Here is a 23637-nt window from a genome sequence, read left to right on the forward strand (position 1 = left end):
CAGCTGGCTTAACGCGCCCTCTCGAGTCTTTAGCCTTAGACTGCTCGTATCCACGCTACTAGGATAGCTGGTCTATAGGTTGACTTACAGCCAAACACCATAAGGGTCGTTGGAACGATACATAGCGGTCGCTAGAATAGCGAACGTTGCATATCGGGCCAACTTCTCACATTGATGAGCAGCGGTTGGGATTTGAGCTTGCTGTTGTTTTACCACACGTATCCTAAGAATATCTTGTTGAAAGATCGCACAAGTACTGTTAGTACATATAACTAAAAGCTTAGAATACTCTGAGTTCTACTGAACCAGCTGTTGTAGCTCCTCAAGGCTTAGCACACCTTGGCTACAACTCTTAGCAAGGGTACAGTAGGTAAACACGTAGTGTAGGTAGGTGCATCACTTACACCACACTAGAAACAGTATGTCGGACAAAGGAGGAAACTCTGGGTCTCCCCTTGTGTCAGTTGACCCTCCACAGGTCATCCCTTCAGGATATACTGTGCTGAGCTTCAAGGAGTTAAGACGACTGTGTCACTCCAGGAAGATTCAGCAGGGGTCTAACCCCACAACGTCCTTTCTGATTGGTCTCTTGGAGACTTATGATGCCAGAAGAGCTGAGAAACTTCGTAGCTCTTCTAATCCAGAAGGAGACATGCCTCCCCTCGAGGGAACCCGAGACGATCCTGACCTCATCCACCTCGCAACTGAGAACGAAGATGTGGAGGAGGATGAGGATGAGGATCTCTCTGGGGATGAGGCAGATAAGGGACAGGTAGAAGTCGTCAGACTAAGCAGGTCCAACTTAAGCAAACATGATAGCGGTACTGGGGGACCCCTGGGGCCACTATCAGGTCAGCTTAACATTGGGAATGGACGAGCCCGATCTCTGTCAAGAGACTCTGGCAGATCCCTTCAAACCAATGGCTCTCACAACTCTTCTCAGAGAGGGATGACGTCCCCTCAGAGGAGAGTGTACGAAGCTAAGGAAAGGGCAGCCAATCTAAGGATTGAAAGGGAAGAACTTGCCCTGGCCAAAGAGAGGCTTGCCTTTGCTAGAGAGCAACAGTTAAGTGGGGCAGTCCCCACTGGTGGCAGCAATGTACCTAGTAATAGGGAAAAGAGTTTCGATACGAAACACCTTGGTAAGATAGTGCCCCCCTTTAAACAAGGGGACGACATCCACAAATAGATTACTGCTTTGGAGAGGGCCTGCACTGTGCAGGGTGTTCCCCAGAGTCAGTGGGCAGCTATCTTGTGGCTCTCCTTTGAAGGAAAAGGAAGAGACAAGCTCCTCACCACAAGGGTGGAGGATGCTAACAATTACCAAATCTTGAAAAATACACTCGTTGAAGGGTTCGGCCTAACCACTGAGCAGTACAGGGTGCTGTTCAGGGATACCCAGAAAACGCAGTCTCAAGATTGGTCTGATTTTGTCGATTGTGCCACTAAGGCTTTTGAGGGCTGGTTGCTGGGCAGTAAGGTTACTGATTATCAAGGATTGTATAATTTGATGATGAGAGAACAAATTTTAAACAATTGTCAGAACCAGTTGTTGCATCAGCATCTTGTCGACTCGGATCTGACCTCTCCCCAAGAATTGGGAAAGAAGGCAGACAGATGGGTTCGTACAAGAGTTAAACAGAACCAGGGCCAGAATCAAGGTGGTCAGAAGAAAGCAGACCAGAAGGGTAAAGATTCTAAAGGGGAACAAAATGACCAGAAGTCTTCGACAGGTCCCCAACAACCCAAAGAGGGTGGGGGTCAGGCTCCCCAAAAGAAGAAAGAAGGCCAATCCAAAAGATGGTGCCAGTACTGTAAAAGTAAATCTCACTGGTTTAGTGAGTGCACCAAGAAAGGAGGAGGGCAGACTCCTGCCACTGCAGCCCCTAAGGCACCTGTGCCCCCTAGTACAGTCAGCAGTGGTAGTGCGCCTCCCAGGGGTTTAGTAGGGTTAACCCTGGGTTCTGAGGGGCGTGATAACTTAGTTGGCACACTCACTCAGGCTGTCCTTGTCAGTACAGGGGACGCGGACGGATCCCCTGACGTAAGCCCCAATACTTTGGGCAAATACCGACAGACGCCTTTCATAAATGGAAAGATGGCTCAGGCCTATAGGGACACTTGTGCCAGCGTCACCATGGTGACGCCTAACTTTGTGGACCCTGGACAGATCATGCCAGGTACAGAATTCCTGGTGACCAATGCAAGCAATGTCACTACCAATCACAGTATGGCAATTGTAGCTTTCTCCTGGGGAGGGGTAACTGGCCAAAAGAAGGTTGTAGTTAGTCCAGACCTCCCAGTGGATTGTTTGTTGGGCAATGATTTGGAGTCGTCACAATGGTCAGAAGTGGAGCACCGGACTCACATGGAAATGTTAGGTTTGCCAGCACATGTGTTCGCTGTGACTAGGTCACAGGTCAGGAAATGCCCCACTGAACAGGTGCTGGATCCTGGAACAACGGACCAGACACCTCCCAAGAAAAAGAGCAGTAGGGTTAAGGCTGCGCCTTCCCCCTTGCCCCAGGTCGAGGATTAAGTCTCAGAGGAGGCTGACCTACAGGAATTGAGGGAAACTGAGCCTAGGGAATTCGAACTTGATCAAGTTGAATTCTTGGGTTCAGGGGGACCCTCAAGGGAAGACCTGGGGAAGGACCAGTTAGACTGCCCTTCTCTTGAACCCCTCAGACAGCAGGCTGCTGCTGAGGCTGCTGGGAACGCCACAGGTACCCACAAGGTATACTGGGAAGATGGACTCCTGTACACTGAGTCAAGAGACCCCAAGCCTGGCATGACCAGGAGGCTGGTTGTACCCTTGTCTCAGCGTGGTTTCCTACTTACCTTGGCCCACGAGATTCCCTTAGCAGGTCACTTAGGCCAGACGAAAACGTGGGACAGGCTTGTCTCACACTTTCACTGGCCTCACATGAACGAAGATACCAAGGAGTTCTGCCGCTCCTGTGTCACTTGCCAAGCCAGTGGTAAGTCAGGTGGCACGACAAAGGCCCCCCTTATACCAATGCCTGTGGTGGGGGTGCCCTTTGAACGGGTGGGGATCGACATCGTCGGTCCCATGGAACCACCTACAGCATCAGGGCACAAGTTTATACTGGTGGTAGTGGATCATGCCACCAGGTATCCTGAAGCTATTCCCCTTAGGACCACTACAGCACCTGTTGTGGCAAGAGCCCTAGTTGGAGTGTTCTCCAGAGTGGGCTTCCCTAAGGAGGTCGTCTCCGACAGAGGTGCAAACTTTATGTCGAGCTACTTAACTGCTATGTGGAAGGAATGTGGTGTTAACTACAAGTTCACTACACCCTATCATCCACAATGCAATGGGCTTGTTGAGAGATTCAACAGGACCCTAAAAGGGATGATTCATGGACTACCGGAAAAGCTTCGGCGTAGATGGGACGTCCTGATCCCCTGCCTCTTGTTCGCCTACAGAGAAGTCCCGCAGAAGGGGGTTGGCTACAGCCCTTTTGAACTTTTGTACGGGCATCCTGTAAGGGGACCCCTGTGTTTGGTGAAGGAAGGATGGGAGAGACCTCTCAAAAAGCCTGCAGCCAACATAGTGGACTATGTGCTTGGCCTCCGCTCGCGGATGGCTGAATACATGGAAAAGGCATCTGAAAACCTTAAGGCCAGCCAAGAACTCCAAAAAGCTTGTCATGACCAAAAGGCTGTCTTGACTGTTTACCAGCCCGGACAGAAGGTGTGGGTGTTGGAGCCAGTGGCCCCAGCAGCACTCAAGGACAAATGGTCCGGGCCCTACACCATCCTGGAGAAAAAGGGAGAGGTCACCTACCTGGTCGACCTGGGAACTCCCCGGAGCCCCCACAGGGTGCTTCATGTCAACAGGCTAAAAGCATATGTCGACAGGAAGGACATGAGTTTGCTCATGGCCCTAGATGAGGGACAGGAAGAGGAGAGTGACCCTCTCCCCGACCTGCTCACTCAGAATCCTGACGATGGCTCGGTAGATGGTGTTGTCTTTTGTGGCAGCCTCTCCGAACATCAACAGAGCGACTGTAAACAGGTTCTTCAGTCGTTCAGACATATGTTTTCTCTAACACCCAGTCAGACCGATTGGTGCACCCATGAGGTTGACACTGGTGACAGCTTGCCCGTCAAGAGTATAATCTACAGGCAGCCTGATCACGTTAGAGACTGCATCAAGAGTGAAGTGCAGAAAATGTTGGAGCTGGGAGTCATTGAACCCTCGGATAGCCCTTGGGCTAGTCCCGTAGTTCTAGTGCCGAAACCTCACACCCAGGGTGGTAAGAGAGAGATGAGGTTTTGCGTAGACTACAGGGGTCTCAATGCAGTCACTAAGACTGACGCCCACCCAATACCAAGGGCAGACGAGCTTATCGATAGATTGGCTTCGGCCAACTACTTAAGTACGTTTGACCTGACAGCTGGGTATTGGCAAATCAGGTTAGCTGAGGACGCCAAGCCTAAAACCGCATTTTCAACCCCTGGTGGGCATTATCAGTTCGTGGTAATGCCCTTTGGTCTGAAAAATGCACCTGCCACCTTCCAACGGTTGGTGAATCAAGTCCTTACTGGGCTGGATGACTTCTGTGCGGCGTATCTTGACGATATCGCTGTCTTTAGCTCCACCTGGGAGGATCACCTGGTCCACCTGCGGAAGACGTTAGAGGCACTGCAAGCAGCAGGTCTCACTATCAAGGCCACCAAGTGCCAGATAGGGCAGACACAGGTTGTATACCTGGGCCACCTTGTAGGTGGAGGTCAGGTTCAGCCACTGGAGAGCAAGATACAGTCAATCAGGGACTGGGCTCCTCCAACCACCCAGACTCAGGTTCGAGCTTTCTTGGGCCTGACTGGTTACTATAGGAAGTTTGTCAGGAACTATGGTTCCATTGTGACACCATTAAACGAACTGACAAGTAAGAAAATGCCAAAAAAGGTTCAGTGGACAGCGAGCTGTCAAAAAGCATTCGATGACCTAAAGCAGGCCATGTGCACGGCGCCTATCCTCAAGAGTCCGGACTACTCCAAACCATTCATTGTCCAAACAGATGCTTCTGAGTTGGGTGTGGGAGCTGTTCTTTCTCAACTGAATTTTGATGGTCAAGACCAGCCCATTGCTTTTATAAGCAGAAGGCTGACCCCTAGAGAGAAGAATTGGTCAGCTATTGAGAGGGAGGCCTTTGCTGTGGTTTGGGCCCTGAAGAAGCTGAGGCCATACTTGTTTGGCACTCACTTCAAGATTCAGACCGACCATAAGCCCCTCTTGTGGCTAAATCAGATGAAGGGTGAAAACCCCAAACTGCTTAGGTGGTCCATTTCCCTACAGGGGATGGACTTTACAGTGGAACATAGACCTGGTACTGATCATGGCAATGCCGATGGGCTCTCCAGATATTTCCACTTAGAACAAGAAGACTCACCTGGTCAAGGTTAGCTTATTGTTCCGACGTTTGGGGGGGGGGTCATGTAGGAGAGTAGGGTCTGCAATCCTATGATCACCCAGATTTTTTGCTTTTGTTTTACTGGTTTACGACTTTCTCTGGCTGTGGGCCTGCTAATCAGACCCACAGCCTGGCTGTTCTCTTTCTAAATTACGATATGTACCCTAGGTGCATTTACCAATTGGTACTGGGCCACCTTATCAGACCCCGTAACGCAGGGCATCGGTGTACCCAGGGCCGCCAGGGGCTGAAGCATGTATTATGCCACCCCTGGCTGGCCTCCTAAATTTGACACAACTGGCTGCACGACAGCTGGGGCGAAGACGTGTAACCACCCTTCGCTTTAGGTATAGTAGCTCTATATCTAACCATACAATGGACACCCGAGTTCCTATCAGTCACTCCTATGGCAGGCCTTAACGATCCTGAAGGCAGAGTGCGTGGGCTCGTGTGAGCTAGGTTCAGGCCCGAGCCGAGCCCGGTTGCAGCTTGCGGAATCAAGACCCAATAGCTGTTCCATGACAACGCGTACCATATCGGTAACTCCGGTGTCGCGTTATCAAGGCATGTCGAGTAAGGTGTCATACGAATCGGGGTGCTGCCCTCTCACCAATGCTGGCGACGAGGTTAGCATTCCACCCTTCTAGAGGGACACGACATGTACGTAACTGTGAACCCCGGTTAAAGTTAACTGAAGCCTCAGCTCCACAAAATGGATGCTGCCACCACAGACACGAGTCTGGCCTCCTGCTGCTGGGAGTCCTTCCAGCGAGGAGCGCTCGGACAAAGGGTTTCCTGTCGAGGGCGGTGTTCGCACCGTCCCAGACAGGGTTTGTGTATTCTGGGTAGATAGGGCTTTGGCGAGAAGGTGACTGCGGAGTGGCACCCCGGTGCTCACTACGCATCTGCCGGTTAGAACCAGTTCCAGGGGCGACAGCCCTGGCCTGGGGAAAGTCCGGCAGGGGAGAGGGGTGTAACTGCCCCCCTTCCTGGTCCCACCCTTAGGGCAGGACCTAGTCATGTACCCACCCCTTTTTTTAGAATAAAGACCGGAGCGGGGACCCTTCCAAATTAGATCATCTTTGATTCAAGAACTACTTTCTACGAAAGGACATTCAAGACTCTTCTCAAGATTTCTCCCTTGTGACTAAGGAGTAGTCACCCTGCATCAGCGGGCACCAACTAAGAACTCTGCGGTTTGCTGTAAGTCCTTCCTCAAGGAATCCGACGGCCCAGCTCGACGAGAACCGGTTTCCCTGGCACCTCTGACCTCTACCCACGTCATCAGCTCAGCTGTGATCTGTGGGTGCGACGAGACCTCGAGGGACCGGCCATCATCAGAACCTGCACGCTCTTAAAACCAGCACGACCATCGAGGTAACTCTCTGGTGAGTGCTCTGGGGTCCGAGAAGCCCCGACCCTGAGCCGCTCCAGCACCGAAGTGCAGTCTCCCAGCATCTCCACGATCTGCGTGGGGCCCTTCTGCTCGCTGCTCAGCACGTTGTCTGGTCACTAGCCGCTGGCTTGTGCCCTTCTGTGACGACATCCGAGAATCATCACTGCTGGTCTGGTTGCTCCAGACTGGCCCTTGCTTCCATCTTTGCGAGAAGCACCCCGGACCCTCCTGGTCCACTCAAGACGCCATCTTAGGCCCACCACGTGGCCCTGAGATCTGCCAAGGCTTGTTGCCCCATCCTGGGCCCAGCGACGCCGACAGCATCATCCTTCGTGGGACAGCTCGCACCTCCACCGTGGTCGCCGACAACGCCTCCTGGTCCGTGAGACTGCAGAGCCTAGCGTCGCCCACTCACCTGGTCGAGGTGACGGCCAACCGGTGCCTTCCTGGTACCCTCTGACTACTGGCTAGTAGTACGAACTTGGTCCCCTCTGCTTTCAGGTTTCATCAATCTCCGATCCAGGCTTGGATCTCTACGAACTATTCAGCACTGGTCGCCGGCCAGCAACTCCTTTTCTTCCGGCTCCTGGCTCGTCAGCGAAGACCCCGACGCCTGTAAGACTTGTGCAGCCGCAGCCCTCGTGGCTAGGTAACTCGGCATTTCGGTGCCTGCATAGCCTCCTTACTCTAGGGTCCTGAGTCCCTCGCTTCCGACTTGCCTTATCGGGTCCGCCCGAGACCTTAATCTTTCCGTGTCCTCGGACACTTGTTTTAATTGTGCACTTGAAGTATTTGCTAAAGAGATTTGGTTTGTGCTTAGTACCCTGTCCTCATAAAGAGTACAGGGCTGTTGTGATTCTTAATAAATATACTGTTTATTTTCATAACACTTGTGTGGTGTCCTTTCACTGGGTGTTCAAGGGGTACATGTGTGGTAAACAGCTGGCTTAACGCGCCCTCTCGAGTCTTTAGCCTTAGACTGCTCGTATCCACGCTACTAGGATAGCTGGTCTATAGGTTGACTTACAGCCAAACACCATAAGGGTCGTTGGAACGATACATAGCGGTCGCTAGAATAGCGAACGTTGCATATCGGGCCAACTTCTCACACAAGGGGAGCTGGCCTTTGATGTAGGTGGGATCCACTGGAGCAGGCATGTATTTTTTGTCGATCCGTGGATTGATAACCCTGGCTTTCGTAGGCTCCTTGAAGATGGCTGCGGCATGTTTGAGTACTCCCTTGAGCATGGGCAGTGTCTTGGTGGAGCGTTCAGATGTGGAGAAGGTGTCGAACAAGAAATCCTCATCCACTGGCTCAGCATGCATTTCAACGTCATGATTGAGGGCTGCGCGCTCTATCAATGCATTGAACGCTGCAGTGTCCTCAGTTGGAGATTGTTTGACATTGTAGGACTGAGAGTCTGGGGTAGAATGGGGGTCATCAGGGTCATCGCCATGATCCGCTGCCCCCGACCATTGATTTGATACAACCTGATCAGTGTCAGTATTGTAAGAGAAGCCCATATGGCTATAGTCTGCAGTTAAGTCCTCCTCACTCTGTGTTGGAGAATGAACGGAATGGTGCGAGTAGTCCTGTAGAGGTTCAACAAGAACCGGAGAGGTGCTAGAAGCCATCTTCTTTTTGAGGGGAATTTTGTAACCCTCCAAAGGATGCTCAGGCGCGATCTTCCGCTTGTGGACGGTAAGCCTGCCCGACTCCGAGTCAATAAACAGTTTAGTTTGGTTGTCGTAAGAAGGTTCATTATAGACGACCTGTGCCTGTGAGGACACCTTCGCCACCTTGGAAGCCTTTTGAGTCTTTGGACGTGCAGTAGGCGGAAGGCCAAACTTAAGTGGCGTCGATTCAGCTTGCTTCGAACCGGGAGCGCCGGCTTCGTGTTTCTTCGACGCTTGAGTAGGCCGCTCGCTCGAGCGCGTGGAATCGACCTCCTTGCGCGGTGCGCCTCCGTCTTTGTGCGTCGGCGACAATTTCGGCACGTCCTTGGCCGTGGCTTCGACCCTTTTAGCCAGCCCAGCCTTGAGTCCCGAGAGGGATGGCTGGAGACCTTTCCCGAACGGAAGACCCTTGCTCTTCTCGCTATGTTTGGTAGCGGACGCAGGCACCGGCGCCGAGGCCTTCGGGGCGACGGTCTTGGTGGCAGAGCCCTGCTTCGGAGTCCCAGTCTTGGCGCCGAGGGGTATCTTCGGCGTCGAAGAATCGATGACAGCCTTCGAGGCGGGCGTCGACGTCGAACCTACCACCATTTTGAGGAGTTTCGGTTTCAATTTCGTCTCCGTCTGTTTCGGTTTCGATTTCACGGAATCGACCGATGGCTCCTTTGAGAGGGTCTTAGCCTGGCTATGTCGCGGGGCTGTAGACCGAAAGGATGGTTCTTGGCTAAGGCCTTTCGGCGATGCCTCGACCGGAGCCGGAGCGGGCTGAATGTCAATGATAGGCCCTGGAAGTGCGGGCGGACTTGGTTCACCACCAGAGTCGTCATCAACGGCCGCAAGGGCCTGATCGTCGTCCCCTACCTCGACGACATCCTGGTCGTGGCCGAACTCCTCGTCTGGCTCGTCCACTTCGTAATTTGACTCTTGTTCCGACGCCGGTTCCGACATTTCTTCGGGAACGTCATCTTCCGCCTCCTCCTCATCGTGGATGAGTTCCTCGTCCCCGGCATCGAAGATGTTCGCAGGAGCTGGAGCCGACTGTTGGGCCGACTGCCGCGCGTCGAAGTTTAATAGTCTTCCTCGATCGGAACCTCGAGCAGGCGAAACATTTTCACTCGTCGTGGTCGGGGGATAAACAGGTGTTGCACACTGGGTGCACATCTAAGTTCGAATATTTTGAATTACATACAGGACACCGCTTAAACGGGGTCCGTTCCATCGTCGATGTAGTCTGGGCCTGAGTCGTCGCGAGAAACTTTTTTCGACGTCGAATGAAGAACCGAAAGGGCCAGGCACCGAACGATACAATACCGACGCTAAGAAGATCTTTTGGCCTTAGGAATAGAAAGAGTACAAGTTAAGTAACTGGAGTAAGAGATTAGACATCCGAACCCAATGGCGGAAAAAAACAATCTGGGGATGGAGAGGATGCCCATGGGCACTGTAGTCCAGGGGAGGAGCCACCTATCTCGTGATACTTCTAAGACTCTTCCAGGACAACAATGTGCAATCATCCGGACCCAACACTAGGCGGCGATCTATGCACAGATATGAATTCAGCAGCCCTCATGCCTCGAACACAGCCTTTCCCTAGTTCAGGAACCTTTGGCTACCGATCTGGCGCGAAACGACGAACAAGTTACTTACCTTCGGTAACGATAGATCTGTTAAGAGACATATTAGTTATAGATTCCTTGCCCCAGAATTAACCCCGGCGTCAACTGGATCCGGAGAATTTTTCTTCAGCAGTACCCCTACGAGTCGAATGGTGGCTGTAGGAGAGTAGGGTCTGCAATCCTATGATCACCCAGATTTTTTACTTTTGTTTCACTGGTTTACGACTTTCTCTGGCTGTGGGCCTGCCAATCAGACCCACAGCCTGGCTGTTCTCTCTCTAAATTACAACATGTACCCTAGGTGCATTTACCCATTGGTACTGGGCCACCTTATCAGACCCCGTAACTCAGGGCATAGGTGTACCCAGGGCCTACCAGGGGCTGAAGCATGTATTATGCCACCCCTGGCTGGCCTCCTAAATTTGACACAACTGGCTGCATGACAGCTGGGGCAAAGTCGTGTAATCACCCTTTGCTGTAGATATAGTATACCTATATCTAACCCTAAAATGGACACACAGATTCCTATCAGCCACTCCTATGGCAGGCCTTGACAATCCTGAAGGCAGAGTGCGTGGAATCGTGTGAGATGGTGCTCTGGCATGAGCTGAGCCTGTCTGCAGCTTGCGGAACCAAGTCCTAATAGCTGTTCCATGATATCGCATACCATATACTCTTAAGTGCATTATAATCCTCGCGGTTAAATGCTATCTTTGGTATTGCTTTATCAAAACATGTCGAGTAAGGTGTCATACGAATTGGAATACTAACCCCTCGCCAATTCTGGCGACGGGGTTAGCATTCCACCCTTCTAGAGGGACACGACATGTATGTAACTGTGAACCCCGGTTAAAGTTAAACGAAGCCTCAGCTCCACAAAATGGATGCTGCCACCACAGACACGAGTCTGACCCCCTGCAGCTGGGAGTCCTTCCAGCGAGGGGAGCCGGGACAAAGGGTTTCCTGTCGAGGGCGGTGCTAGCACCGTCCCAGACAGGGTTTTGTGTATCCTGGGTAGGCAGGGCTTTACAGGAAGGTGACTGCTGAGTGGCACCCCGGTGCTCACTACGCATAGGCCGGTCAGAACCAGTTCCAGGGGCACACCAGCCCCTGGCCTGGGGAAAGTCCGGCATGGGAGAGGGGTGTAACCACCCCCCTCCTAGTCCCACCCATAGGCAGGACCTAGTCACCGGGTCAGCCCCCTTTTTTAGTATAAAGATAGGAGCGGGCCCCCTGTTCAAATTAGATCATCTTTGGAATCAAGACACGACTTTCTGCGAAAGGACATCAAGATTTCTTCTTCAAGATTCTCCCTTGTGGCTAAGGAGTAGTCACCCTGCATCAGCGGGCACCATCCTAAGAACACTGCGGTCTGCTGCAAGTCCTTCCTCAGGAATCCGACGACACAGCTCGACGAGACCCGGCTTCCCTGGCACCTCTGACCTCTACTCACCTCTACAGCCAAGCTGAGAACCGTGAGTGCGACGAGACCTCGAGGGACCGACGATCGCCAAGACTGCACGACTTCTTTGCAACAAGCCCACCGAGTATTCCACTGGTGAGTGCTTTGGGGTCCGAGAAGCCCCAACCCTGAGCAGCTCCAGCACCGAAGATCAGCCCTCCAGCATCTCCACGATCTGCGTGGGGGCCTTCTGCTTTTTGCTGCTCACCGGGCTGTGTGGCTACTAGCCGGCTGGCTTGTGGCCTTCTTCACGACGCCCGACGACATCACTGCTGCTGGTCTGGTTGCTCCAGACTGGCCCTTGCTTCCTTCCAAGAGAGAAGCACCCCAGACCCTCCTGGTCCACTCCAGACGCCATTTTGAGTCCACCGCGTGGGCTTGAATTTGCCAAGGCTTTGTTGCCCAATCCTGGGTCCAGCGACGCCGACAGCTTCATCCATCGTGGGACAGCTCGCTCCTCCATCCTGGTCGCCGACAGATCTGCAGAGCACAGCGTCACCCACTCACCTAGCCGAGGTGACTGCCATCCGGTGCCCTCCTGGTGCCACCTGACTACTGGCTAGTAGTCTCAAACTTTGTCCCCTCTGCTTTCAGGTATCGTCCATCTTCAAGATCCAGGCTTGGATCACTTCGAACTCTCTTCACTGGTCGCCTGCCAGCATCTTTCTTCCAGGCTCCTGGTCCGTCTACGAGGATTCCCGACGTCTTTTGAGACATATGCAGCTGTAGCCCCTGGGCTAGGTAACTTCGGCATTTCGATGCCCCAGCATAGCCTCACTATCCAAGGGTCAGAATCCACTTTCGTTTTCCTCCTACCAGGTCGGGTTCGCCCGAGAACACTAACTTTCTGAAATCTAGCTACCATAGACTTTGTCCCGCATCACGCGTGAGAGTGCACACTCTGCACCCGAGTCCCCTAGGCCTCCTAGAAGTAATCTGAAGATTCTATAGTCAAGACCTAGCGATTCCAAAGCCTATTAGTACTGTACTTACCTGCTAGTAATTTCGCATTCCACTTTCAGAGTATATGGTTTTCCGTGCCCCTCGGGCATTTGTATATACTGTGCTAACTTAAGTATTTTCGTAAGAGTTTTGTTTGTGCTTAGTACCCTGCCCTCATAAAGAGTACAGGGCTGTTGTGATTCTTAATAAATATACTGTTTATTTTCATAACACTTGTGTGGTGTCCTTTCACTGGGTATTCAAGGGGTATATGTGTGGTATAACAGCTGGCTTAACACGCCCTCTCGAGTCTTTAGCCTTAGACTGCTCGTATCCACGCTACTAGGATAGCTGGTCTATAAGGTTGACTTACAACCAATCATCAATAAGGGTTGCTGGACTGATACATAGTGTTCACTAGAATAGTGAGCACTGCATATCAGGCCACCTTCTCACATTGGTGGCAGCGGTTGGGATTTGAGCTTGCTGTTGTTTTACCACACGTATCCTAAGAATATCTTGTTGAAAGATCACATAAGTACTTTTAGGTACATATAACTTAGCTTAGAATACTCTGAGTTCTACTGAACCAGCTGTGGCAGCTCCTCAAGGCTTAGCACACCTTGGCTGCAACTCTTAGCAAGGGATCAGTAGGCAAACACATAGTGTAGGTAGGTGCATCACTTACACCACACTAGAAGCATGTCTAACCTCGGAGAGTCTGCTGAGACCCCTCTGATGGTTGAGGACCCTCCACAGGCCTCTTCTAGATATGCAGCCCTTAGCTTCCAGGAGATGAGACAAGTGTGTACCTCTAGGAAGCTAAAACAGGGGTCTAACCCCACAATCCCATTTCTGATTGGTCTCTTAGAGACTTATGATGCCAGAAAAGCTGAGAAGCTTCTTAGCTCTTCTCATCCAGAAGGGGACATGCCAGCCCTAGAAGGAACCAGGGGTGACCCAGATCTCATCCATCTCTCAGGTGAGGAGGATGATGATCAGGAGACATCTGGGGATGAGGCAGACAAAGGTCCAGAAATAGTTAGTCAGCTAACTAGGGCCAACTTAAGCAGGCATGAGAGTGGTACTAGGAGAGCCCTGGGACCCCTCTCCGGCCAGCTTAACATTGGGAATGGACGAGTTAGGTCTCTCTCAAGAGGCTCTAACAGATCCATTCAAACCAATGGCTCTCAGGCCTCTGCTCTGAGGAGGATGACTTCCCCTCAGAGGAGAGTTTATGAAGCCAAGGAAAGGGAAGTCAATCTGAGGATTGCCAGGGAAGAACTTGCCCTGGCCAAAGAAAGACTTGCCTTTGCTAGAGAGCAGGAATTGAGTGGGTCAAAACCCACTGGTGGCAGCATTATACCTAGCAAAAGGGAAAGGAGTTTTGATACAAAACACCTGAATAAGATAGTGCCCCCCTTTAAGCAAGGGGATGACATCCACAAATGGATTACTGCTTTGGAGAGGGCCTGCACTGTGCAGGGTGTTCCCCAGAGTCAGTGGGCAGCTATCTTGTGGCTCTCCTTTGAAGGTAAAGGTAGAGATAAGCTCCTCACTACTAGAGTGGAGGATGCTAACAATTACCAAGTCTTGAAAAACACACTGGTTGATGGGTTTGGCCTAACCACTGAGCAGTACAGGGTGCTGTTCAGGGATACCCAGAAAACTCAGTCTCAAGATTGGTCTGACTTTGTAGATTGTGCCACTAAGGCTTTGGAGGGCTGGTTGCTGGGCAGTAAGGTTACTGATTATACAGGATTGTACAATTTGATCATGAGAGAACAAATTTTAAACAATTGTCAGAACCAGTTGTTGCATCAGCATCTTGTTGACTCAGATCTGACCTCTCCCCAAGAATTGGGAAAGAAGGCAGACAGATGGGTCCGAACAAGAGTTAAGCAGAACCAGGGCCAGAATCAAGGTGGTCAGAAGAAAGCAGACCAGAAGGGTAAAGATTCTAAGGGGGAACAAAATGACCAGAAGTCTTCGACAGGTCCCCAACAACCCAAAGAGGGTGGGGGTCAGGCTCCCCAGAAAAAGAAGAATCAAGAAGGCCAGTCCAAAAGGTGGTGCCAATACTGTAAAAGTAAAACTCACTGGTTTAGTGAGTGCACCAAGAAAGGAGGAGGGCAGACTCCTGCCACTGCAGCCCCTAGGGCACCTGTGCCCCCTAGTACAGTCAGCAGTGGTAGTGCACCTCCCAAGGGTTTAGTTGGGTTAACCTTGGGTTCTGAGGGGTATGACAACTTAGTTGGCACACTCACTCAGGCTATCCTTGTCTGTACAGGGGATGTGGATATATCCCCTGATGTAAGTCCCAATACTTTGAGCAAATACAGACAGACACCTTTAATAAATGGAAGAATGGCTCAGGCCTATAGGGACACTTGTGCCAGTGTCACAATGGTGACACCTAACTTTGTGGACCCTGGACAGATCATGCCAGGTACAGATTTCCTGGTGACCAATGCAAGCAATGTCACTACCAGTCATAGTATGGCAATTGTTGCTTTCTCCTGGGGAGGGGTAAATGGCCAGAAAAAGGTTGTTGTTAGTTCAGACCTCCCAGTGGATTGTTTGTTGGGCAATGATTTGGAGTCATCACAATATTCAGAAGTGGAGCAGAGGACTTACATGGAGATGTTAGGCTTGCCAGCACATGTGCTTGCTGTGACTAGGTCACAGGCCAGAAAATGCCCCACTGAACAGGTGGTGGATCCTGGAACAATGGACCAGACACCTTCCAAGAAGAAGAGCAGTAGGGTTAAGGCTGTGCCTTCCCCCTTGCCCCAGGTTGAGGATCAAGTCTCAGAGGAGGCTGACCTAAGAGAATTGAGGGAAACTGAGCCTAAAGAATTTGAACTTGATCAAGTTGAATTTCTGGGCTCAGGGGGACCCTCAAGAGAAGACCTGGGGAAGGAACAGTTAGACTGCCCTTCCCTTGAACCCCTCAGACAGCAGGCTGCTGCTGAGGCTGCTGGGAACGCCACAGGTACCCACAAGGTATACTGGGATGATGGACTCCTGTACACTGAGGCAAGAGACCCCAAGCCTGGCATGACCAGGAGGCTGGTTGTACCCTTGACTCAGAGGTTTCCTTCTCACCTTGGCCCATGAGATTCCCTTAGCAGGTCACTTAGGCCAGACAAAGACTTGGGACAGGCTTGTCTCACACTTTCACTGGCCTCACATGAATGAGGATACCAAGGAGTTTTGTCGCTCCTGTGTCACTTGCCAAGCCAGTGGTAAGTCAGGTGGCACAACAAAGGCCCCCCCTTATACCAATGCCTGTGGTGGGGGTGCCCTTTGAAAGAGTGGGGATTGACATTGTTGGTCCAATGGAACCCCAGACAGCATCAGGGCACAAGTTTATACTGGTGGTAGTGGATCATGCCACCAGGTATCCTGAAGCTATTCCACTTAGGACCACTACAGCACCTGTAGTGGCAAGAGCCCTAGTTGGAGTGTTCTCCAGAGTGGGCTTCCCTAAGGAGGTTGTCTCTGACAGAGGTGCAAACTTCATGTCAAGCTACTTAACTGCTATGTGGAAGGAATGTGGTGTCAACTACAAATTCACCACACCCTATCATCCACAATGCAATGGGCTTGTTGAAAGGTTCAACAGGACCCTAAAAGGGATGATTCATGGACTACCTGTAAAGCTCAGGCGTAGATGGGATGTCCTGATACCCTGCCTTCTGTTTGCTTACAGAGAGGTCCCACAAAAGGAGGTTGGCTACAGCCCTTTTGAACTTTTGTATGGGCATCCTGTGAGAGGCCCCCTGTGTTTGGTGAAGGAAGGATGGGAGAGACCTCTCAAAAAGCCTGCAACCAACATAGTGGACTATGTACTTGGTCTCCGCTCCAGGATGGCTGAGTATATGGAGAAGGCATCTGAAAACCTTAAGGCCAGTCAAGAACTTCAAAAAGCTTGGCATGACCAAAAGGCTGTCCTGACTGTTTACAAGCCTGGACAGAAGGTGTGGGTGTTGGAGGCAGTGCCCCCAGCAGCACTCAAAGACAAATGGTCTGGGCCCCACACAATTCTTGAGCAAAAGGGAGAGGTCACCTACCTGGTGGACCTTGGAACTCCCAGGAGCCCCCACAGGGTACTCCATGTCAACAGGCTCAAAGCATATGTCGACAGGAAGGACATGAGCTTGCTCATGGCCATTGATGAGGGACAGGAGGAAGAGAGTGACCCTCTCCCAGACCTGCTCACTCAGAATCCTGATGATGGATCAGTAGATGGTGTTGTCTTTTGTGGCAGCCTCTCTGAACATCAACAGAAAGACTGTAAACAGGTTCTTCAGTCTTTCAGACATATGTTCTCTCTGACACCCAGTCAGACCAATTGGTGCACCCATGAGGTTGACACTGGTGACAGCTTGCCAGTTAAGAGTAAAATCTACTGGCAGCCTGATCATGTTAGAGACTGCATCAAAACTGAAGTGCAGAAAATGTTGGAATTGGGAGTCATTGAACCCTCAGATAGCCCTTGGGCTAGTCCAGTAGTTCTAGTGCCAAAACCTCACACCCAGGATGGTAAGAGAGAGATGAGGTTCTGCGTAGACTACAGGGGCCTCAATGCAGTCACTAAGACTGATGCCCACCCAATACCAAGGGCAGATGAGCTTATAGATAGATTGGCTTCTGCCAACTACTTAAGCACATTTGACCTGACAGCTGGGTATTGGCAAATCAGGTTAGCTGAGGATGCCAAGCCCAAGACAGCATTTTCAACCCCTGGTGGACATTATCAATTTGTGGTAATGCCCTTTGGTCTGAAAAATGCACCTGTCACCTTCCAAAGGTTGGTGAATCATGTTCTCACTGGGCTGGATGACTTCTGTGCAGCATATCTTGATGATATTGCTGTCTTTAGCTCCACCTGGGAGGATCACCTGGTCCACCTGAGGAAAGTGTTAGAGGCTCTGCAAGCAGCAGGCCTCACTATCAAGGCCACCAAGTGCCAGATAGGGCAGACACAGGTTGTATACCTGGGCCACCTTGTAGGTGGAGGCCAGGTTCAGCCACTGGAGAGCAAAATACAGTCAATCAGGGACTGGGCTCCTCCAACCACCCAGACTCAGGTTCGAGCTTTCTTGGGCCTGACTGGTTACTACAGAAAGATTGTCAGGAACTATGGATCAATTGTGACTCCATTAAATGAACTGACAAGTAAGAAAATGCCAAAAAAGGTTCAGTGGACAGCAGGCTGTCAAAAAGCATTCGATGACCTAAAGCAGGCCATGTGCACAGCACCTATCCTCAAGAGTCCAGACTACTCCAAACCATTCATTGTCCAAACAGATGCTTCTGAGTTGGGTGTGGGAGCTGTTCTATCTCAACTGAATTTTGATGGTCAAGACAAGCCCATTGCTTTTATAAGCAGAAGGCTGACCCCCAGAGAGAAGAATTGGTCAGCTATTGAGAGGGAGGCCTTTGCTGTGGTTTGGGCCCTGAAGAAGCTGAGGCCATACTTGTTTGGCACTCACTTCAAAATTCAGACCGACCATAAGCCCCTCTTATGGCTAAATCAGATGAAGGGTGAAAACCCCAAACTGCTTAGGTGGTCCATTTCCCTATAGGGGATGGACTTTACAGTGGAACATAGACCTGGTACTGATCATGGCAATGCCGATGGGCTCTCCAGATATTTCCACTTAGAACAAGAAGACTCACCTGGTCAAGGTTAGCTTATTGTCCCAAAGTTTGGGGGGGGGGGGGGTCATGTAGGAGAGTAGGGTCTGCAATCCTATGATCACCCAGATTTTTTGCTTTTGTTTCACTGGTTTACGACTTTCTCTGGCTGTGGGCCTGCCAATCAGACCCACAGCCTGGCTGTTCTCTCTCTAAATTACAACATGTACCCTAGGTGCATTTACCCATTGGTACTGGGCCACCTTATCAGACCCTGTAACTCAGGGCATAGGTGTACCCAGGGCCTACCAGGGGCTGAAGCATGTATTATGCCACCCCTGGCTGGCCTCCTAAATTTGACACAACTGGCTGCATGACAGCTTGGGCAAAGTCGTGTAATCACCCTTTGCTGTAGATATAGTATACCTATATCTAACCCTAAAATGGACACACAGATTCCTATCAGCCACTCCTATGGCAGGCCTTGACAATCCTGAAGGCAGAGTACGTGGAATCCTGTGAAATGGTGCTCTGGCATGAGCTGAGCCTGTCTGCAGCTTGCGGAACCAAGTCCTAATAGCTGTTCCATGATATCGCATACCATATACTCTTAAGTGCATTATAATCCTCGCGGTTAAATGCTATCTTTGGTATTGCTTTATCAAAACATGTCGAGTAAGGTGTCATACAAATTGGAATACTAACCCCTCGCCAATTCTGGCGACGGGGTTAGCATTCCACCCTTCTAGAGGGACACGACATGTATGTAACTGTGAACCCCGGTTAAAGTTAAACAATGCTCAGCTCCATAAAATGGATGCTGCCACCACAGACACGAGTGACGCCCTGCAGCTGGGAGTCCTTCCAGCGAGGGGAGCCTGGACAAAGGGTTTCCTGTCAAGGGCGGTGCTAGCACCGTCCCAGACAGGGTTTTGTGTATCCTGGGTAGGCAGGGCTTTACAGGAAGGTGACTGCTGAGTGGAACCCCGGTGCTCACTACGCATAGGCCGGTCAGAACCAGTTGCAGGGGCACACCAGCCCCTGGCCTGGGGAAAGTCCGGCATGGGAGAGGGGTGTAACCACCCCCCTCCTAGTCCCACCCATAGGCAGGACCTAGTCACCGGGTCAGCCCCCTTTTTTAGTATAAAGATAGGAGCGGGCCCCCTGTTCAAATTAGATCATCTTTGGAATCAAGACACGACTTTCTGCGAAAGGACATCAAGATTTCTTCTTCAAGATTCTCCCTTGTGGCTAAGGAGTAGTCACCCTGCATCAGCGGGCACCATCCTAAGAACACTGCGGTCTGCTGCAAGTCCTTCCTCAGGAATCCGACGACACAGCTCGACGAGACCCGGCTTCCCTGGCACCTCTGACCTCTACTCACCTCTACAGCCAAGCTGAGAACCGTGAGTGCGACGAGACCTCGAGGGACCGACGATCGCCAAGACTGCACGACTTCTTTGCAACAAGCCCACCGAGTATTCCACTGGTGAATGCTTTGGGGTCCGAGAAGCCCCAATCCTGAGCAGCTCCAGCACCGAAGATCAGCCCTCCAGCATCTCCACGATCTGCATGGGGCCCTTCTGCTTTTTGCTGCTCACGGCGCTGTGTGGCTACTAGCCGGCTGGCTTGTGGCCTTCTTCACGACGCCCGACGACATCACTGCTGCTGGTCTGGTTGCTCCAGACTGGCCCTTGCTTCCTTCCAAGAGAGAAGCACCCCAGACCCTCCTGGTCCACTCCAGACACCATTTTGAGTCCACCGAGTGGGCTTGAATTTGCCAAGGCTTTGTTGCCCAATCCTGGGTCCAGCGACGCCGACAGCTTCATCCATCGTGGGACAGCTCGCTCCTCCATCCTGGTCGCCGACAACGCCTCCTGGTCCGTGAGATCTGCAGAGCACAGCGTCACCCACTCACCTAGCCGAGGTGACTACCATCCGGTGCCCTCCTGGTGCCACCTGACTACTGGCTAGTAGTCTCGAACTTTGTCCCCTCTGCTTTCAGGTATCGTCCATCTTCAAGTTCCAGGCTTGGATCACTTCGAACTCTCTTCACTGGTCGCCTGCCAGCATCTTTCTTCCAGGCTCCTGGTCCGTCTACGAGGATTCCCGACGTCTTTTGAGACATATGCAGCTGCAGCCCCTGGGCTAGGTAACTTCGGCATTTCGGTGCCCCAGCATAGCCTCACTATCCAAGGGTCAGAATCCACTTTCGTTTTCCTCCTACCAGGTCGGGTTCGCCCGAGAACACTAACTTTCTGAAATCTAGCTACCATAGACTTTGTCCCGCATCAGGCGTGAGAGTGCACACTCTGCACCCGAGTCCCCTAGGCCTCCTAGAAGTAATCTGAAGATTCTATAGTCAAGACCTAGCGATTCCAAAGCCTATTAGTACTGTACTTACCTGCTAGTAATTTCGCATTCCAGTTTCAGAGTATATGGTTTTCCGTGCCCCTCGGGCATTTGTATATACTGTGCTAACTTAAGTATTTTCGTAAGAGTTTTGTTTGTGCTTAGTACCCTGCCCTCATAAAGAGTACAGGGCTGTTGTGATTCTTAATAAATATACTGTTTATTTTCATAACTCTTGTGTGGTGTCCTTTCACTGGGTATTCAAGGGGTATATGTGTGGTATAACAGCTGGCTTAACACGCCCTCTCGAGTCTTTAGCCTTAGACTGCTCGTATCCACGCTACTAGGATAGCTGGTCTATAAGGTTGACTTACAACCAATCATCAATAAGGGTTGCTGGACTGATACATAGTGTTCACTAGAATAGTGAGCACTGCATATCAGGCCACCTTCTCACAGTGGCGTCGGTCGACTCCACATTCGCCATTGGCGTCGTGATCGTTTGAATGACGTCGTGGTATCTACTTATACGACGCACCTGCGTGCTGACGTCAGTTCTTTATACAACATACCACGCCAGAAGCGCAGAGCCATGCAAGACACTGACCACTGGTGCACAAAACTAGGGCCCTGAAATTGAGTGCCTTACTCTAGAAGTCAGTTCGCATAACAGGGAGGATGGATTGGGCGGTAAGGAATCTATAACTAATATATGTCTCTTACAGATATATTGTTACCAAAGGTATGTAACTTGTTCAACTGAAATGGATTATCAGTAATAGATTCCTTACCTTAGTATAGATACCTCAGCAATACCAATCGAGGGGGTGGGTCTGCAAACTAAGTTCACCCCAGAACGTCCTGGAGAACTAAACGGCCAAAGAAGCGGTCTCACCGGACTTGGCTATCCAGGCAGTAAAGGCACGTCGCCGCCTGCCAGATGTCATTTAGGGGGACTCCACATCCCAAAGTAGTAGTGGCTGCCATCACCCTGGTGGAATGGGTGCGCAACCCTACTGGAGGCTCCTTTTTTGCCAAGGAATAACAGATTGTAATGCAAAGAACGACCCATTGAGAGATGGTTCGTTTTTGCATGGCCCAACGTTTCTTGACGCCCACACAGCCAACAAAGGGGTGATCATCCACCTGGAATTGTTTAGTATGATCCAGATAAAATGACAGACAGTGGAGCCTCTCCTCCTCTTTAGAAGGATGTGGACGGAAAGAAGGTGGGCAAAGTGATGGTCTGTCCTATGTGGAAAGAGGAAACCACTTTGGAAAGAAAAGAAGGTTGAGTTTGAAGGACAACTTTGTCTGGATGAACAGCAGGGAAAGGAGGTTTAGAAGAAAGCGACTGAAGCTCACTCACATGAGCAACCACATGGCAACCAGAAAAGCAGTCTTCAAGGTCAAGAGTCTTCAAGGTCAAGAGTCCGAGAGGACAATTATGTAGTGGCTCAAAAGGAGCACACAAGATAAGTGAGGACCAAATTCAATTCCCACTGGGGCATTAGGAACGGAACAGGAGGAAAGAGGTGAGTAATGCCCTTTTATAGGTTTTAATCCAGTCTTCTTATATAGGTCAAAAAGGTAAAACACCAGATTAACACTGATCCTTGACCTACAAATAAACTGCTGGTAAAGACTTGCAGTACAAATGGCAGTTTTCATGGAGTCATATCATTTATGCAGTGCAAAGCTGAGTGGAGGTGGAAAATAACAGAAGAGAGTATTTAAAATGTATTTTATTAAACTCAAAGCTATTGGATATTTTTGGTATCCTGATTAACGAATGCGGTGATGTCTTTTTTAAATCCATTAAATTGTTGTAAAATCATTAATACAACAGACTGTGAGCCAACTTCCTAAAGGTTGTTTTAACTATTCGATGCTTTACAGAGCTCCTTCAAATCGCCTTAGGGCCATAGTTAATTTGCAATTAAAAAACGAATAAAAAAATGGAGGTACCATTGATTGTGCAAGCGTCTTCTGCACAAGATTCACGCAGCGCTGATAAACAGGTTCACAGTATGGTAGGAAGCCAGACTGCAATGCAGTGGCAACGGAAGAAAGGCACTGAAATACAAAATCACATTTTCAATATTAAAGGTTTTTAAACAAACAGCTTTACTAAACACAAATGTAAATAAATATAGTAACCAATCAGTGTGAAACATCAAGAATGTGGGACTAGAAGCCCCTTGTTTTTAGAGATTTACTCATTTCTTAACATGTGCAGTATAAGTTTTTCCAGGGACCTTTGGAAAGCATCATAATCTGTTCTGACAGTATACCAGAAAGGAAAAATAAAGTTAGAAATATAAAGCATTACATAGAGTAAAAACAGATAATTAGAAGCCAGCAGGATTCGTTGAGCACCACTATCCAAAGATATGTGATCTTGGGCCCTGCACAGAAGACGTTACACACAGGATTTCGTGAGAAGTTCATATTTATTGAATCAAGGAAGTGCTCTGACAGTTCTTAGATGAGGAACAGGGTGTTTCACAGATCAGGTATTAGTACTGTCATGAAACAGCAGCCATGTTTTTTCAGGATGAAGTAGATTTTAAGGCTTACAACGTTCCAAGCAATATGATAGGATGGGACAATTCTTGCAAGTATTCCGGGTGCAAGACCTCTTGCACTACCCGGTATCCTGAATTTGACTGTAGAATTTACTGGAATTCCAATGGGGTGTGGTTAAGGTTTGTGGAACATGAGCCTGAATCGAGAGAGTAATGTGCAGGAGAAGTGGAGGCAAGATGGCGGCTGCTTGAAGTAGCTGTATCACAGGTCTCTGACCAGCCGCTGGACAAAATGCAGTAGAGGAGAGAAGGGAAAGGAAAATCAAGAAAAACCTGCTGGAGTATGCTGGCAGTGGGCGTGACAAATTTTTGTCAGGCTGTTACTTTGTTGGTTAAGCTCGCTGGCAGGATGCGTGGAGATACACTGTTGCAGAGAAATCTTGTATTGGCTTGTCAGCGCCTATTAGCAGCAGTGGCGAGAAGCAACGACTGCAGCTCCAGTGGCGGATGCGAACTGAGTGTCAGAATGGGCCCCAAAGCAGCCGGAGTTGGAGCAGTCAACCAGAAGGTAAAAGGTGCC

At 50.4% G+C, this 23637-nt stretch overlaps 1 protein-coding gene across 1 annotated transcript in view; it reads right to left on the reverse strand.

Moving 5' to 3' along the window:
- Positions 1-23637, reverse strand: part of TNPO1 (transportin 1) — a 1561564-nt gene that overhangs the window by 355932 nt on the left and 1181995 nt on the right. The window contains exon 15 of the mRNA XM_086960799.1: positions 22498-22605. Within this exon, the coding sequence (XP_086816925.1) occupies positions 22498-22605 (108 nt within the window). The remainder of the gene's footprint in view (positions 1-22497; positions 22606-23637) is intronic.

This window comes from Lissotriton vulgaris, chromosome 3_1, assembly GCF_964263255.1.
Source record: "Lissotriton vulgaris chromosome 3_1, aLisVul1.2, whole genome shotgun sequence".
Taxonomy (NCBI): Eukaryota; Metazoa; Chordata; class Amphibia; order Caudata; family Salamandridae; genus Lissotriton; species Lissotriton vulgaris.